The sequence below is a fragment of the Pelodiscus sinensis genome, chromosome 14, assembly GCF_052426305.1.
Source record: "Pelodiscus sinensis isolate ZL-2025 chromosome 14, ASM5242630v1, whole genome shotgun sequence".
NCBI classification, from domain to species: Eukaryota; Metazoa; Chordata; order Testudines; family Trionychidae; genus Pelodiscus; species Pelodiscus sinensis.
This window is the reverse complement of record NC_143065.1, coordinates 2932821-2952054: the sequence shown is the minus strand read 5'-3', so window position 1 is coordinate 2952054 and position 19234 is coordinate 2932821. Positions and strand designations below refer to the sequence as shown.

Sequence of the window (19234 nt, the reverse complement as noted above, 5' to 3'; positions counted from 1 at the left end):
TGTCTAAACAGGGAAGTATTGAAATAACCCAGTTCCTGTACATTTGATTTATTAAAGTCCATTGAATGGTTTTCATGCAATTTTAACCAAAGCTTGTACAATAAAATATTTTAAAAATCAGAACAGGTAATTCAACTCTCCCAGTATCCTAACCAACTCAGAATTAACTACAAAGTTATATAAATATAGAGTAAATATATTTATACAGGACTTTCAGCAGTGTTTAAGCAAATGTTAATACAGAAAAAAGCAAGCTCCGTTGATTTCTCCAGGGCAAGAATTAAATTTCTTGGCAGTCATTTTTTTTATATGCTTAAGCTTGGTTTATTGTGGTCTTATGTACCTTTCTTAGGAGATGTAGCAGAGAATTGTTTTAGTATTTTAAAAATCACATGGCTATAATAAGCATATCAAAGCTTATTTAAAGCTCAAATGATTTTCTAGGATTATTGAATTTAATTACTTTCATTTAAATGTTCATCCCATGTGAAACAAGATGATTTATCCTACTCCTGCCCTGTTAGTAATTGAATGATGTGATTGCTTTCCATCACTCTAGTCTGCAGACAAAACATTTGATCATTTTGAACTTGTCTCCCCCCATCATGTTTAAATTGATTGTTCCAAAGAAATGAAAGCATTAAATAATGTTAAAGGGTAATGAATATTTTTGTGGTGGAAAGTGTGAGTTCTTGAGAACCTTTTTTACATGCAATGTTCATTCTGATTCAATTTAAATGTTATTTTTAATCTGATCCATTCTTTGACAAAGATGATGTGTAAGAGCTGTTTTTAGCAGTTGGATTGTTACTTTGTAAAGTATTAAAGCACTAAACCAATTTTTGCAATAGATAGTAAATCTTGCTTTCGTTTCGGAAAACTTCCAATTATAACTGTCGCACTTTTTATAGCAGAACTGTATTTAATTTCTTTCTTTTATGAAAGATTACTACAAGTAACTGATAGCTCTGTAATCTGTGTGAATTGGCTTCTCCATTATTTGAAACAGAGAGAAGCTATAATGCCTATTCAATAAAATTAACTTATTTGTAAAGTATTCATTTGTCTGAATTCTTGAGCAACTTTAATGTACCGTTACTAACTGTTATGCCAGGAAAGTGATAAGGACTAGAAGGTGAACGGGCAGGGAATGTGCTGTAAAATCATGGGATATCAGTTATCACAGCACAAGACTTACTTCTTATGACACAAAAGTCACCATTTTCAGGAATGAATTGTTTAGATTATTACATGGCGTAGTTCAAATTGGCTTGGATTTCAATAGATGTTCTTAATGTCTGTGTACTATATCTAAGAAGAGGGGGGAATGAGAAGGACCAAGAGTATTGACATCAATAGACATAGGCACTTTTGTTTAAATCTGAGCAATTTCTGAAGTGTTTTCTTGAATCAAAGTATAAAATAAGAGATTAAATCAACCAGAGACTGAATGGTCTATGGGGATGGCTAATGCGAGTTGGAATTTTCATTTTTCATCCGCTTTTCATGATGATGTTGCTGGTTATCTTATATCAAACTAGCAGACTTACCTGGCATTACCTGGGTTCTTCACGGCAGGGGGCTGCCAGTGTGGGAGAGGTGCAGGAGTCAGGGCAGGATGAGTGCAGAGGACTGGGGGGGTGCGAGAATGGGGGTTGGGGAATTAATAGGTGTTCAGGGCGGGGAGGGGTCCCATCCAGCATGGGCCATTTCTCTCCCTCCTCCCCCTACCTCCCCCAGCCTCTCCCAGGTGCCAGAGGCCTTTTTTCTCCTCCCCTCTCCAGTGCTGTGGCCAAGGGCCGGGAGGGGAAGAAAGGTTTTGGGGTGGGAGGGGCTACTTACCCAGAGTGCTGGCAGGCAAGATGGCAGAGCCTGAATTCTGCTGGCCTCTCCTTTGGTGGTACAGCTGCCCCCGGTGGACACACTGCAGGATAGTTCTCCTTTGCGGGCTCACCTGCCCCCCGTGGTCACTCCCATATCGTGTCCCTCCGAAAGCAGCTTTCTCATGGAGGCCAACCTGCAGGATATAATGGGTAAACAATAGCCCCAGAATGAAGGGGGTGAGACTTTTAGTGCCATATCTGCTGGACGAACCTCAGTGTCAGGAGCAGCAAAGGAAGATTCACAACCTCCTGCAGAAAGCAGGCTTAGAACCACAGGAGCAAACCCTAAAATCAGTTTGGGAATAATTTGCAAAGATCTTAAGTACAACATGCCTCTGCCTGAAATTCAAGTACTTTGAAATCCGCAGTCCTCTGTAATGAGCAAGTGTCCCTAGCTGTGAACATGGACCAACCAACAGGAGAAACCACATATTACTTTTCAGAAGCCATTGCTATAGCTTGATACTGCCACCGTCCTCGTGCAGGTAGCATTTTACTCTGCATTCAACCACACTGATACCAGTGGAACTACTCACAGAGGAAGTTACTGCCCAAAGTGACTAATTCTGGCCAAATCTGATGTTTAGTTAGTTAAGATCCTAAAGAATGCATTGAAATCGTTTGTAATTTTGCAGAAGACATTAGTTTCTGAGGTTTTTTAAGCTTTTGGGGGATTGTGCCTGGCTCTGTCAACCAGCAGGGTATTCTTAGGATTCTGGATTTGGGCTGGTAGGGAGAGTAAACTGCATTGCAGAAAATCAGGTGGGAAAGGAGAACGGAATAGCTGGAACCTGCCAGGAAGTCGGGGACAATGGAAGAAGAAATAGGGCTAGAGAAAGCAGGACTGAGATGGCCCTGACCTTGCTGGGAGAAGACTGGTTCAGAGTGGATCTTCATGCTCTTTTCAGGTTATTTGATTATTGAAACATTTGTTATTTATTTGTTTTATTCTGAACGGGTGTTTACACCTCTAAGGGAGAAATCTCTCTATGGTGGGAGTTTGCACCTGGGAGGGGAGGGTGTTTTGGGGCCTGCGTATGAGTCTTTCTGTTAGGCCCTGTGTCCGGACTTGCTTACTCCCACCAGCTGTGTTCATCATCAAATTCTTTAAAGGTATGCGAAGTATGGCTTTTAAGGCCTTTTAAATGAGATCTTTTACACACAGAGCCATCTGGTGGCTGAATAGTGTAACACAGTTTAGCATCCCATTATACCCTGTAACACAGTTTAGCATCCCATTACACCCTCTTTACATGGTAAAGTCAATATGAACCATTAATCAGTAAACATTACTTGCCCACCTTTCTATGAGTTAGCTACATTTGGAAGGAAAAATGGTTCAAAAATGGGTTGATATGCAGCAATCTCTTGGTACAGTACTAAGGGGATTGAGATCAGCTAAGGTTCTTTATATTTGTATCAAGACCCCTTGTTTAACTAATAGCAATGCATTTTCACCTAGGAAACCTCGACTCTGGAAATCTCTTCCCCTTCTTTGGTTTGGCAGATGCCAAGTTTGAGGACTTTACCATGACCCGAGTCTAATGTGTTTTCTCTTGTTCTTGCAGACAAGGTATGTTGATTATGCCAAGTTTTGATGGATTACAAGCACCTGGTTACTTGATTTCACTGCAATTTGTATAATATATTTCCTACAGAATTGTTCGTGTGCATCCTGCACAGAGTTTTGCCACACAGATAAATACAAATGCAGTTGGATTAGCCTGGCATCTGATCCAGTTGTGAAGGCCTGTCTCTGACATTCTGTCTTCCATGCTGTGTTCTAGGAAAATAGAATGCTTTGGACTTCCAGAGGTTTGACGTGTTGGTAAGAGATTCACCTCAAAAAAGCATGTTTGTTTTTCTTATTCAACTAATGTTTTTGACTCAACAACAACTTACATCATTTTTTTTTTTTTACAGTTTCCTGACATAAATTCAGATTATGGATGTGTGACTATGGGAAAAAAAAACCTGGACCTTTTGCCAAACTCAAGCAGACCCAGATCCAATCCTTTTCTGAAGCTTGAAAAAATGGTACTTCATTAGTGTTAATTTTTAATACTCTCTCTGGCTGGTCTAGTTCCAGCTGGGATTTGAAATACAAGTGGCTACCACCATGCATTCTTGCAGCATTTTTGTCCTGACTGGCACAGGAAATCCTGAACATAGATCATAAGTGCACTGGCAGTGCCATGAGATGTCTAGAGCTTGGGAGGGATAAAGGTGGTGTCCACCTTGAAAGAGGCCAGTCCTCCATTTTCGTTGTACACAGAATAGGTGCAACACAGGCCACTTGTGATCATGCAAACTAACTCCACAATTCCCTCATCTGGAAGGACCTACAAAAGGAAGTTCTAGTGAAGTCTTTATGCCCACCAGAGGTAAAAGTCAGGGGGGTTGCCCTGGTGTGCTGCTTTGGCAAGGTGGGCTCTTGAAAAAAGCAAGGGGATGGGGCAGAATCGGCCCCTGTCTGGTTGGTGTGGGGGTCCAGCCCTAGCCCCAATCCTAGGGTGGGCCTTGTGGTCTGGCCTCCATCTGGCTGTGAGAGGGGCTGGAGGAGGCCCCCATCTGGCCTCAGTGGCCTGGCTCTGGTACGACTCCTGCCGTGGTGGGAGTAGGCAGGGAGGCAGAATCAGCCATGGCAATCCTGGCTTGACCCCGTCCAGCTGCAGCTGCCTGGCTGCAGAGGCCTGATCCCAGCCAAGTAACTTAACCTGGTCCAGAGCTCCCCACACATTCCCCCCACACCCAACCTCCTACCGTCTCCTGCACCCCGCACACCCCAACCCTTTGCCCCTTATGCACCCCAACCCTGATTCCTGTGCCCCCAATGTTCCAAGCCCCTGCCTTGATTCCTGCAGCCCCGCACACACCCCAATCATCTACCCTGAGCCTTCCACCACCACCTCACACTTACATTTCTTACAGGTGCTGTTGTACCACAACACCCCTTCCTGCCCTGAGGTGCACCCCTCCCCCCCCCCCGAGGGATTGGTTCTGGTAGGAAAGTACCTGTAAGAAATGTAAGTTACTTTCACCCCTATGCCCATTAAGCCCTTTCCCTATCTGTGAAGTACCCAGGAAGGGGAAAATGTGGTGGGTTTTGTAGTGTAACAACCTGTTGTCTGAGAATTGGACAGAGTCTACCAAACTCATTTCTCATAGCCCGCTGAAATCTATCATTATCTGATGGCTTTTTAGTTACTGCATAGCTGATCAGATTTTGAACCATTTAGAGACAGGCTTTTATATCTCATTCCTGGGAAACCTGTATCTCAGCTCTGCCCTTGATTATTGCTGTTAAGAAACTATCACAGAGACAAGGGTTTTATTAGTGCTCAAAGGAGTATCTTGAAAATCTGAGTTTTAAAAGTTTACAGGACAACTGAGATTTAACGTTTTATTATCAAAGACAATTGAATGCAAATAGAAATCACACATAGCATCCACCTCATTTGTTTTGTATCAAACCGTATACTATTTACTTGGGGCCAGGACTGATAGCTCCAAAAACTCATTAGGGATATAGCTGCAATTTAAAACAAAATCCAGAACACTATTTATTAGGGGATGGGAAGCGGAAATAGATGGCAAGTAATTATTACACCAGTTGTTTCATTAAACCCTTTCAACTAATACAATTAACTTTCTATCTGCTTAGAAATAAACAGATCCTGAAGGAGAGGGTTTTGCAAAGAGGTATTTTCTGTCTGATCAGTGACACAGTTGTTACTTCAGGGGAGTAGGCAGCAAGGAGAATAGAACTGGGACTGATGGAAAGGTAACCCCTGTCCCAGAGAGATGTTAGGCCCACCTTTATCTGTATCTTATGGAGCATAAAAGCCCAGGCCCAAACTATCCCAAATGGTCAGAAAAAGAGAAAGAAGATAGGAATGGGCGCAGGTGGTGTGCTGCTGGGGCCGTCAACCTTTGGGCTAATGTAAAGCTGTCAGGGAGGAAAACTGAGGCGATCTAGCGTGTGGTGAAAGTCCCCGGGGAGAGAAGCCCTCTGGGATGATGTCCTATACCAGGGTGCAGGTGGTAAGTGGACTTCTCCTTTGATGCAGAGCAGATGATATTCTCCACGGCCTTTGGCGAAGCAGCCTGAAGAGCCGACCCCCACCACGCACGTTGTCCCTAACACTGGCTCGCTGCAGCAGGCAAACACAGACCCGAGACACAGCACACTAGGATGGACAACACTCAGCTGCTGCTGCACAGAACCTTTTATCGATTCTTTGGTGGGGAAGTTCTGAGGAGATGGAACTTTCAGCGCATTCTCTGGCAGGAAAGGTTGGTTTGGTCTGGTTCTGGCTGACACAGCCCAGACACAGAAGCTCTTGTGGCTGATGTAATAACAATCAGGAGTTTAGGGTCACAGTCCGTGGACTCCATTTTGATTGTTCACAAAACTCTATTTTGGTACAGTAAATGACTGATCCAATTCTAACATGGAATTGTCACGCAACTCTTCAAGAAGAAGCTTGAGAAGTCTCAAAGATGGTTTTTCATAAGTGCTCCTAGGCTGTGATTGCATCTTTAATTTGAGAAGGGTTTTACATTACACCACTGACATTCTCCTATTTGACCTGATAAATCTTGCAACTATTCCGGTAATGTCCGGAATTTATAAACTAGCATCAGTGTAAAAATGTTGTGACTCCTATTCTGGAAAAAAATCTTTATTTATGTTAATAGGCAATTAAAATGTTTTGGTTTGGAGCTTGTTAGCAAGGTTCATGATGTCTTCTCCTGGCTGACAGAAGTTGTTCAGTTAGGTAGTGCTAGATGCTCTGCAGACAAATGATATGGACATAGCACCAACCAGGAGGAGGCTTGTGACCTGAATGAAAGCGTGACCTGGGAAATCAAGACAGAAAGAGAAGAGAAGTGGGGTTAGGGCTCAGAGATCATAGACAGAGATTCCTCCTTTTCTCTTCTGCTAGCAAAGTCTGTGTTAATGTTGATAATACCAAATATAACATAAGGCCAAGGGGCATACTGAGAGGCATAAATCGAGTTCATTATTATCAGTACAATAAGAGTTTAATCCTATTACTAGAGCACACTGTGTTCCATCAGGCTTTAACTTCTCAGTCCAAGAGTTTGTTTGGTTTTCACTAAGATTCCCCTTCAATCCCCACTTGTTTAATATTTTTTTTCTATTCTTCAATAGGCCTCAGACCAAAACAGATTATTTGAAGGCTCCGAATTGGTGTTTTAAAATGTATTAAAGCATTCTCATTGCTTAACTCCATCACCCAGAGAAGCCAGGCATTGTGAAGGAATTTCCTTGTGGTTGAAAAAGACTCCTGGTTGGTGATTACATTATTACATTATGTAACTTGGGATTTTTTATTGGGCGGGGGGCTTAGTAGTCTCTTTTCTCTAGTGAATAAATTGCCATATGGATCTGGAGTTTTCTGCCACGTGTTCTGGAAGTCAGGGCCAATCCTCTACAGCAATGGTGTGCAACCTTTTTTTGATCTGCGACCCCAGCATCGCGGGGGACACCAACTGCCGGGCCCAGCCCCTGGCCGGCTGATTCTAAGTGCCGCAATCCCCCGGAAATACATCCGTGACCACCATGGGGGTCATGACCCACAGGTTGCGCACCACTGCTCTACAGTGCGGAGTTAGAGTATGAGGTACACCAGCAATAGCACTGCAGATGAGCACTCGACGCATTCAAAGATGGAGCTGAGATTTATTTTCAGTGTGGCTCTTCTGCCTTTCCATAGTTGATAGTTAATAATAGTTAAGTCATGAAGTGATGTCTTGTGGAAACTCTTTAGCTTAGCAAACACAATATAACATACAATTTTTACAGACTATTATACCATATTTTTACTCCTGAAATGTAATTTCCCTTTTTAGCTCTCTTTAATCATAGTGATTTTGCAGAGAATACAAATTGTTCTTTTCTGAGATTTAGAACCAGCTTTATTTCCTTCCTTTTTCCCTTCTGCATTAATTCTCTCTCCTAGATGGGGACAGGTGGGGCCCAAAAATATCCAATGGAGTTCTTCAGAGGGAAGTCACTAGCCATTCTTGTTTTGTTCATCCAGTCCTGTGTCCCACAAGGTGCATATGCCCAGAGTCTGCTGAGATTTTACTTTACTCCTGCTTCCACATAGCCGCTGTTTAGTGCATCCGCCTTTGAGAGCAAATGTTCAGCAGTGCTTGAAGGGACAAATCATCCTGATATCTGGTCCCAAAGATGCAAGGGTTACATCTGCCCATAAGCTGTGCTGGGGCAACCTTTCCACCCCCAGGAGAGTAGAATGATTGACCCCGTACCTTTCTCTCTGTGTGTGTATAACTGACATCGCTCTATGAAGGTAGATTAGGGATCTCATACTTGAACATATGACTGAAAACTGACTCTTATTCCTATGAGGCTAGATAACTTAGATATATGCTATGTCCCCCTTATGTATAAAATGCCTCTGTTATCCTCAATGTTGGAAGCATCAAAGTTGCTATCATGAGTATAGAAATTCATGGGATAAAATGGGGGACATTTAACACAAAGACAGGAAGATATACTCTGTTGTGGACTGATCTGTGGTGATTCAGCATTTGGCACAGGAAACCTTCTTTAATTAGGGTTTTGAGTCTGGGCACTGAAGTCTTGGCTAGAGATGGTGGTTGAGAGGCAGGCTTTTAAATATGGGATATTAAAGTGAGGTTGCAGGCGGCCCATGGAGGGGAGGGGAAGGAGAAGGGAAGAGGGTGGAAGTATTGTCGCAAATAAGCGGGACTTCCAAATATCCAGCTGACTTGCTGAGGAAAAAACAAAGCCGCAGGGGAAAATCCAGAGACTTTGATGTTTACAAATAAAAAGCTAGCAAACTCTCATGATAGGTAACAATCTTCTTGCCCCAAAGAGACTCAAAACGTGAGCCAAATAGTTGTTTATCTATTTCTTGTCTCTCCTCCTCTGGGAAGGTTTTGGTATGTTCAGATTGCTGGTGTACAGTGTGTGGAGCGGGGGGAGAGGGAGGAGAGGAATTTCTCTCTTCCCGTTGCTGTTGTATTTTGTTATGGTTTGTGTCTGTTTTGTCTCCAGGATCTTTCAGAAATGACTCACTTTGTGAGTTGGCTCTGCAATAGGAAGAGCCTGGGAAACTGAAAACACTCACTTCTTAAAGAGACAAGATCCCGTTTACTGAGGAATGACATGCTGTACTCTCCAGCCTGTGCAAAATGTCACCATCACAGGCATCTTGCTCCCCGCCACATCATCCCTTTCAAATCTCTCTTGTTGCTATATTTATTCATCGTCACTAGTCTTATCGGGGTAGCCGTGTTAGTCTGTAACTTTAAAAACAAGGAGAAGTTCTGTGACACCTTAGAGACTAACAAAAATATATTGTATCATGAGCTTTCATGGGTAAAACCCACTTCATCCGATGCCTTATTGTTCTTCTAAGGAACAGAGAGGTAAAACAGTCCGTGCAGTACATGCAGTAGAGACAGCCTGGCTTTGTTTCCTTCCTGCCCGCAGGTGGCAGGCTTGCTTCCATTAAGAAATGCACATCAAGTGCAGAAGGGAAGTCACCTGGATGTAGATCCTGCCCGAGGGCCTGTAACAGGCACACTGAGCTGGAGAACAACTGCTTCTGACTTGCTTCGTTTGACATGCCTGGGAGTTTTCCTCGGGATGGCTCAGGTCCACACATGCTCAGTCAGGTAGGTTTAGTCAGTGACACAAAGAGAACATATGTTAACTCAGCAAGGGGCACAGCAGAACCACAGTAAGGGCTTCTCTTAGCTCAGTCTTGATACCCCTCCCCTCTTGCCAGAGGACCCTTCACTCCAGCCCGCGAGAGCTAAAAGAATAAATTTGCCTCCTGTCGTCGCCAGTCAGTACAGCAGGTTGATCCTTCACTTACAATTATGATGAGACGATTACATTTTAGAGTGTGATTTATTTAGTCCAACCTCTGTTCAGTGAGCCCTATCTTTGCTCCCAAGAAATGTGTTTCTCTCTCTCCCTCTCTCTCCCATGCTTCTCCACCTCTTCTGCTACCACCTGTCTCTCAGTTATTTGACATCCAGACTCCCCTCCTGTGTTTGAAATATTGCTCAAGAAGCCAATTAGGGTACGTCTAAACTACATGCCTCCGTCGACGGAAGCATGTAGATTAGACAGATGGGCAGAGGGAAATGAAGCCGCGATTAAAATAATCGCGGCTTCATTTAAATTTAAATGGCTGCCCCGCTCTGCCGATCAGCTGTTTGTCGGCAGATCGGGGCAGTCTGGACGCGACGCGCCGACAAAGAAGCCTTTCTTGATCGGCACAGGTATGCCTCGTGAAACCAGGTTTACCTGTGCCGATCAAGAAAGGCTTCTTTGTCGACGCGGCGCGTCCAGACTGCCCCGATCTGCCGACAAACAGCTGATCGGCAGAGCGGGACAGCCATTTAAATTTAAATGAAGCCGCGATTATTTTAATCGCGGCTTCATTTCCCTCTGCCGATCTGGCTAATCTACATGCCTCTGTCGACGGAGGCATGTAGTCTAGACACACCCTTAATGCCTTCCTGTACATGCAGACTCACTGTGGGCAGGCACATTTGTCTCCCCTGTTTAACTGGAATATGGCAAAGCTGAGCTTCCTTCAGTTGTGCTCTACACCTGTTAGCAAACATACCATGATCTGGTATTTGAAAATACCAGCTTATGAAGGCCACACCCGGACACTGGAGCATCTACACTAATGCTATTTTGAAATTAGTGTTATTCCCTGATGAAAGCAGGCATACAGATTTTGAAATAACCAGCCCGTTATTTCGAAATAACTGGCTTGGTAGTGTGGATGTGCCGCTTATAAATTCGACCAAAGGAGGGTTATTTCAAAATAACTACCTAGTGTAGACCAGGGCTTAGAGATGCAATTGCAGGTAACCTTAGAAAAATCCCACTGTAGATCCAGCTACATCTGCCAAGGTTATAAACATTTAATGGCCAAGTGTTGAATCACAGGCATGGCAGATACCATTTATCCACCTGCCAACAGCAATTTCTTCAGTAGATTAGAATGTGTTAACATACACATTTAAATGTGTGGGTGTCTGGGTGTGTAGATATTTACCATTATAGCATTGAGATAGCAACTTAGTATTTATGGATGAGAGAGCACTTAAACTCGTATTTTCAGGAGCTTATCGCTTTCCCAAGAAATGATGCTAGGGAATTTGGGCTTTTATTTCATCCCACTTGCAAGTCTGAAGAAAAGCTACTCATCTACTCCCGTGTTATTCAAACAGTGGACTTACCCAGAGTTGCCCAGCCACGGCAGGGGGCTGGCAGTGTGGGAGCGTGCGCAAGAGTGAGGAGGAGCTGAAGGGCAGCGGGGATCCAGTACAGGTCTTTTCTCTCCCTCCAGATCTCCTCCGCCCCACCTCCGGCCATCACAGGTATTTTTTCTCCCCTTCTCCCAATCCCCCCGTCTGCTAGAATTATTTTTCTCTCCCCATACCCTGCCCCCCTGCCAGAGGTCTCCCCCTCCTCCCTGCGCTGTGCTGAAGGGTCAGGAGGGGGCAAAGAGTTTAGGGTAGGGAGGCTACTTACTTGGTGTGCTGGCAGTCAAGATGGTGGAGCTGGCCGCTCCCTTGTTGGTACAGCTGCCCCCAGTGGAGACACTGCAGGATAGCTCTCCTCTATGGGCTCGCTTCCCCCAGTGGCCACTGTCAAATCATGTCCCTCCGAACAGCAACCCCTCCCTTCGCCTGTTATGGACAACAGCCCTTTTCCTGGGGCTTCCTGTTGTCTTGGCACAACCAAACCCTGAGCTTGCTTTAAGTTGTAAGGAGAAGAGGAAGCTACAGACCAAATTTGGTGGTCCTAGCTCTTACCATTTAGAAGAAGGTCTTAAACAAATGGACTCGCCGACAAAGACACACAGACACACTCTAAACTAGATAGTTAGATAAGGTGGAAATGGATGCACTTGACTGTCTAACGCTGCACATGCAGCACATTTTACAATCATTACATTTCCTCTCAGAATTAGCATGCACGTTTCTGTTTATAATCGGTGATGGTGCATTTCTGAAACTATATTTTTAAAATATGTATTTCAAGGTTTCTGCATTGTAGAAGGATTTTCAAGGCAATGGGCCATGTGTACTTGGTTATTTGATTTACAAGAGCTCTGCTGGACTTGGGAAAGCTTTTCTTCCACCCGAGGGCAGGTCATAGAAAGGATGGTGGTAAGCAGGGAATTGAAGTGCTCTTGAATAGATCGGGCCTTAAAATTTGAATTTTAATTATTCTCATCGAGGCTATTGCTAGCCAGCCGTTTATACTTTATGGACCAAAAATGCTCAGTAACACCGCTGAAGCCAGCTGCTCTTGCTCTGCTGCTCCTCCCTCACATGCATCCACACCTGGTGACGGCAGGCGCAGGTCAAAAGTGAACAAAAAGAAAGCCAATGGGATTATTGTGAATGTAAATCTTCAGTAAAGACTTCAGGATTTGACTCTGCAATCATAAAATTCCAGTTAAAGGCAAAACGAGCTTATATATCAAATCTCTGCTTCCACTAAGGTGTTTTTGTTGGTGCCATTGTTTAGATACATAAACTTTCCCTTAATTACTTCTCAGCTGGACAAAAAATATTTCAGGTTGGGAGAAAAAATTCCTAGCAGCTGTATTTATACCTTTACTCTAATGCTCCAGGAAATAAAATGACAGACATAACAAAACAAATTTAATTATAAATTTTATTTAAAATGTAAATGTCATTAACCATGCATACAAGTTAAGATGGTATTTTACAACTGTGTTTTTTATTTTATTTCTTTTATTTTATTTTTGCTTAGGACATTGTTACAATATATATTCTATGCAGTACAAAATACATAAAAAGTTACAGCAGAGCAAGAATAGATCAGCCTATAACTGTACAACTGTAATACTTCAATGTAGTGATTTAGAAAGGTAAAAAGTGACCCAGGAAAGCACTGAAATGCTGTTGATAAAACTGTCCAGGTAAAAATGATGTTTATAACATCAAATTTCACCAAAAGTGAAAAATAGGTCTATAAATGTGTGTGCGCATAGAAGCTTACACACGCGATACACACACGCACACAATGTACATACACAACTAATTGTACTTGTAACTAAAGATGGGAGTAAGCCCCAAAGGTTGAGGTGGAGATTCAAACTCCCCTGAAGTCCGAAGGATTTGGGGTCAGACTCATCACTAGTTGTAACAAAATGGATGCCTAGCATTGCTCTGTTGGCATTCCCTCGACTATGGTTTCTTGCACTCTATATTTTTTGTTTTTGGGAGGTAAACACTACTCAGTCATGGACTCTTCCACCTGTTGGTTATATAGCCATCCCCAATGCTTAAAAAATATAGAAAGACATTATACTGCTCATTGTCATTCTACACATGAGCATCTATATATACAAACATGAGGCAATACAGGAGTAACAGAGCACCAGGAAGTCCGTTTGTGGGCATCACTAGTTGAAATTAGCAAAGCAAGTTACTATGAGAAGGCAAGCTTTAAATACAAAGAGTCTATTTTCCTTATTCTTTGTTCATAAACCATGTTCCCAGAAACATAACACAATTCGCACAGTACAAAACTCACATCAGATACTCTGACTGTACAAAGAAAGCCAGGGATGAAATTAAATGAGGACTTGGTGAGCTACTCACATGGCCGTTTCCAACACCTGATTTTATACAGGCTGTATAAAACATATAAAAAAGCACTGACCTTCTCAATACAAGGTTTTAAAGCAGTACAAAAGGTTGCAGGGCTAGAATTTATTGCAAGTAATAACATGGTAAAGAAGGTAGGGTACATATAGAAAACATGTCATTTCATACAGAAATTAGATGTTCCTATCAAACATAGGCTTTTGTTGTTATAAATATATACCTTTACCATTACACAATGTAAACAAATAAATGCTCTAAAAACTAGGAGTGAACTAGTTTGCCGACTTTAAGGATGGGGGCACCTCATAAGACACAGCACAGCTACTTTAGTGTGTCCCATACTGGATTCCTTTCTAGGAAGCAGAACAGGACACTGAAGTTTTATGACCATTAAAGCACTTTGGGTTTTGGACAAAAGGAAGTTAAACTATGTCCAATGGATCCTATTGCAATTTTCTGTTGACTAGAATAATTTGTATATGTAAAAGTATCTGAGTAGAAATAAATGAAGGAAGCACATTATTGTCCTCAAATCATGCAAGTTCCAGATGGACAACAAAATTAACTTCTTAATGTTGATCAAATCTAAAGCAGAGTTTATATCAAACTGTGTGTAATTTACAGTGAAATATAACTCAGACTTAAGTTTAGTTTAATGCGTGTTTAAAGGAGAACGGCAACCTTTAGAATTTCCAAGAAAAACTAAATGATTGTTTTCAGTATACATGCCGGCACTTCAGTTTAACAAGTGCAAAAGGAGCTAGGACCTGGACTGTGGACAACCATAAATAAATCCTAAAGGTTTTGTTGCTTGCTGCTGGAGGTAGAATCTCTCTAATCTGGCACCCTCTGAACCTAATTGGTGCTGAACCAGACAATTTGCTGGACCACGGAAGGTCATTATTGTCTAGCAGCATTCCCAACACTTCCATTGCTTACTGAGATGTTAGAGGACAATTAAGGGTAAATTAGAGCTAATTAACACCACAGAGCACTGAGAGCCAGGACTGTGGCTGTAAATAAAGTTCATGGGAAATTTGGCTACACCCATGCTAAGTGGACAACCAGCGAACTAAAATCATTCCAGACTATGGCTGTTTCCGAACCAGAGAGTGCCAGACTAGAGGTTCAACCTGTATTAATGAATTTATTCTTGAGTAAAATCAGAACATTAAAATCTCAAGGCAATTTCATTGTTCAGGACCAGCCATATCAGCTGAGTGCCTGGGTCTCTGTGCTTGGAAGAAAAGATATATGCATTTGACTCGGAAGAGTGGGCAGAATTTTTCGCTTGAATGTGCAGTATTGGGTGTAATAATGAGAGACAGTTTTTAAGTCAGCATGTTGGATAGTTTGGAAAAGCATCACCATTTCAAATGCTTTATCTGAACAGTCTAGAATACTTGAATCTGCAAAAATTGAGGCATGAGAATGGAGTCTTATGATACTGATGCCACTTCTGCTTCTGGAAAATCGCTAGAAAAACTCAGACCGTCTCGTTAGCCAAGAGAATCCAGAGAAAGGTGCTGCTGTTCAGATTCAGTTATAAAACAAGCAATGGACTCGATTGTGGGGAAGGGATTCTTCACTATATCTCTGAATCGGTTTGCTGATCCAATAACAGAAGCACTAGTGTGGGTCGCTGTTAAACTGGCATTAGTAAAAAGCATTTATGTAGGTTTTGAAACCATAGCTACTTCTTAACATATGACATCTGAATATTCATGACAAAATGTTATCTCTGAGGTGGAAGACATTCAAAAGTTTTGATGCAGGTTTTATTTTCTTTATACTTCCCCAAAATTAAGAATAAAAATTGGTCTCATGGCTTTTTTCTCATGAGAGGACTTTGTTGAGTTGGAATTTCATTGAGAACAGCTTGCATTCCATATTTTTGCTTCTATATAACTTTACAGAATGAATCTAAATCCTTTTGGGAACATGGAGTTAAAAGATACAGTTTGTTTGAAAAATTTATTCTGAACATTTTTACTATCCTCTTCCATTGCTACTAAAGCAATAGGAACAAACTTTTACTATAGACAGACAGAGACTGTCTAAGCATTTGATTTATAAACTAATCCACATCTCTATCTGAATTACATTAATTCATACTGAAAAGTTATACCCTGTCAGCTTGCATTTATTTTAAATCGGTGTCACTACGTACTAAATAGTGCAGTGGAATTGCATTCTGCATATGCAACAAAACTAAAAAGAAAATCACGTTCTCTTTGGAGATGATAAAGCATACCCACCCAATTTAAACCTATAACATAAAAGCCATCATGTTTTTTGAAGAATACTTTGTAATCACCCTTTCCCCTTCGGTTTTATTTTCTGTATCACTATCCCTATAGTTAGATTTATTCATGATGAGAGAAGTAATTTTTATACCCAAGGAACTGTTTTAAAAGTGTGTGTCCTAGGCATAACTGCCCTATACAATTATCAGATGGTTTCCTTTATTGCCCCTTTACTATCTACAGCACAAAAGCACTTTCATGAGCTGCAAAAACTATTAAGTGAATTCCTGATACCTGAACTGAATCAAAACATCAACATTGTGTATTTTATCAGTACAGATGACAACAGTTGTAACTAGGGAAGTAAATGAACATGGCTTTCCCTAAACTGACAGTGTTAAAAGTTAAAAAAGTTAAAAAATAAACAGACTTCTATCTAAAGGCTTTTTCCATCCATCATTTTCAACAGAATGCCCAGCCTTGTGTGGTTTTACAATTCGATAAAAAAAAGTTTTTATAAAGGTGAAGTTTGAAACAAATATACAGAAAAATACTGAACTATCTGCACTTTAACCTATGTTTAAGTAGTTATCAATCATGCAACTGAAAGAGCATTTGGTATTATCAACAATGTAAATGGTATGCAAGTACCTATGAAATTACTTACAAATCTATAATGTAATAACCTCTCACAGTTGATATACAGTACAATTTTTTTAACAACTAGTAAAATTGGATGAATGCAAAGCAGCAAGTAAGATATGGATCAAGACTCCTTTGGAATGTGGAGGCATTCACTTTATATCAAACAGCAGATGTGGTATATTGAGTGTCTTTTTACTGTGCTACACTTGACTGCATGTATTCTTTACAGTAATGTGAAAAAATCCAAAACCAAAAGCACCTGATTTTTTTAATATGCACCATCTGAACCAACCAATCCAAACAAAGTATATTTTCTGACAATGAGGTTTCTGTGACATCACAGTACTCTGGTCCTTTGCTATATGATATACCATTTGTAAAGCACAGAAATACCTGATAAAGTAGCCTAGTATTAAAAATTAATAAAAAATCAAACTCCCCTTTTTAATATGCAATGTCTCATACATGTAGGGAACAGTGCTTTATAAAATGCTGCTCTATGGGTGAAAGAAAAGCATGAAATATTTTTGAACTAAAGCACCATTTTTGTAACACTTTAAAAAAAACATGTCTCCTTTTATCCATGACTAGCTATGATGCAACAATGAATAGAAACCTTGTCTTAAGCAATTTCTTTATCTTAATATTCAGAGGTACAGTAGGTAAGTACCTTGCTGGGCACTGGTTCAGTTACAATATTTTCTCAGTTCTTTAAAAAGAATAAAAAGGGGAAAGAAAGTTGTTCAAGTCAATGTGGCTTGCTTTAACATTTTGTTGGTCCCATATTCTATAGACAGTGAAGGGAGAGCTTATAACTTAGGGAGAGAGACGACAAAATGCCTCCAAAATTCCATACCCCCTTGCTAGTAATGCTGTTACCCAGTGTAAATGTGTTTCCTTGTGTTTAGATTATTTGATTAAGGCATCTCGTTAAGAAATCTTTTCACAGAAAAATGTATCCAACTTGGACAGGAAGATTTTTGCCACAGGAAGCTGGTTTTTGGAGCATCTGCAGTGACAAATAAAAGGATTGTTTGCTTTCTGTAGCAAAGGGCAGCTGGATGAAAAAGAGGGCAGCCTCAAAAGGTAGTATGTCATTGAAATAAAGCAAGAAAAGGGCCCGGCACTAACTTCCAGTACTAGTTTGTTTGTGTTTTCCCCCAGTGTGTGAGAAAAAAAATCTTAACAAAATGCTTCCGAGTGCAAATATATTTACCAAGTAAGATTGTGGTAAAGGTATGTCTTCATTGTATTTATTGTGTAATATAAATAGCATCCCTGAGAAAGAAGAGGGGGAATATAAAGTTCAACACAAGTGAATTGTAAAACTGTAGGTTTGCTTGTGTTGTGCAATCCGATCTCTCAGAACTGCTTGGAAAACCTGAGGTGAATTACGGATGGGGTTTTAAGGTTTTCTAGGTTATATAATATCTATATGTATAAAAACAAGAGTATCTGCGTATAGCTGTAAAACATGAAATGTTGAAATATTGAGGCAGCAGGAGTCACTAAGTGAGATATTAAGATCCATCTGTCCATGAGGTTAGACCAGCCACCTGTTTGACGAGGTGAAGTTTTTGTTTTGAAGTTGTACTGAGAGGCAGCTACTTACTGATTTAAAAAAAACATAACAAAACAAGCGACAGTTTTAAAACCGTGTGCAACACAAATTCAACTCCACAAGAAGTGTCAGAGGCAAAGTGCTGACATCTAGTGCAGGTAGGTTTACGGGGAGCTGGCAGGGCTGATGGTAGGGCTTGATGCGTCCGAACGGCTATAGTCACTGACAGACCCCGTTCTGGAGTTGCTGCCACTCCGCCTCTTGAGCATACTGGGGTGGAAGTTGGCATGGCGACGGGCATGCTTCGTCAGATGATCGCTGCGCATGAACCGCTTCTCGCAGAGCGGGCAGCCAAACTTCTTCTCTCCAGTGTGAGTACGGTAGTGCCGAGCCAGCTCATCAGAGCGGGCAAACTTCTTGTTGCATTCTTGCCAGCTGCATTCAAAAGGCCTCTCTCCTGCAAAAAGAACGACATGGTACAATGTTTCTCGTGCTTTCTGTGTGAAAGAGGAAAAATGTGGGCAGGGGGGTCCTCCCAGAAGGAGGCAGATAAAAGATTGATTCATTGTAGAGAGGACACTGTTGTATTCCACGTTAGTAGGAGCGCCATATAACAAGTGACTCCAGTGAATGCTCTGACCTTCAGAGGTGCAGAGAACCTGCCATATTCTCAGAGGAGGGAGGACAGCTATGGGAGCTCAGCACCCTGAAAATTTGGCTACCCTATGAAATCATGGACTGCCTGTACCATCTGCAGAGAACTGAATCCCCAAAGTGATATTTCAACATCCGCTGGGATCACTGTAAAACCTGAGAAGATTTCAAAAAGTACATCTCTGTGGTGGCTCTCAAGGGAGAAGTATGTGGCCTTGATACCACCACGACCGTACATACATTATGCAAAGAAGTATTGTCCAGTAGATAGGGCACAGGGCTTGGGATCAGGAGGTCGGGGACAGGCCCAGCCTATGGCAAGGCGAGCAAGGCAAATGCCTTGGGCCCCGCGCTTTCTGGGCCCTGCACTGCTGAGTATTTACCATCTACCGGCTGGGCCTGGACCCTACTCCCAGTACTCTGCCTTGGGCCCCGCAATCCCTTTGGCTGGGCCTGGTCTGGATACACTCACAGCTCTGCCTCTGGCCTGATGCATGGCCTTCAACAAGTTACACTGCCTCTGTAGACCTCAATTTCCCCATCTGTAA

General features: G+C 41.8%; 1 protein-coding gene across 1 annotated transcript in view; it reads right to left on the bottom strand.

The window, feature by feature from the left end:
* Positions 1–12603: 12603 nt before the first annotated feature.
* The window catches only part of KLF13 (KLF transcription factor 13), a 54996-nt gene continuing 48365 nt past the window's right edge, over positions 12604–19234 (bottom strand). Inside the window, exon 2 of the mRNA XM_014580474.4 lies at positions 12604–18489. Within this exon, the coding sequence (XP_014435960.3) occupies positions 18197–18489 (293 nt within the window). The 3' untranslated portion in view covers positions 12604–18196. The remainder of the gene's footprint in view (positions 18490–19234) is intronic.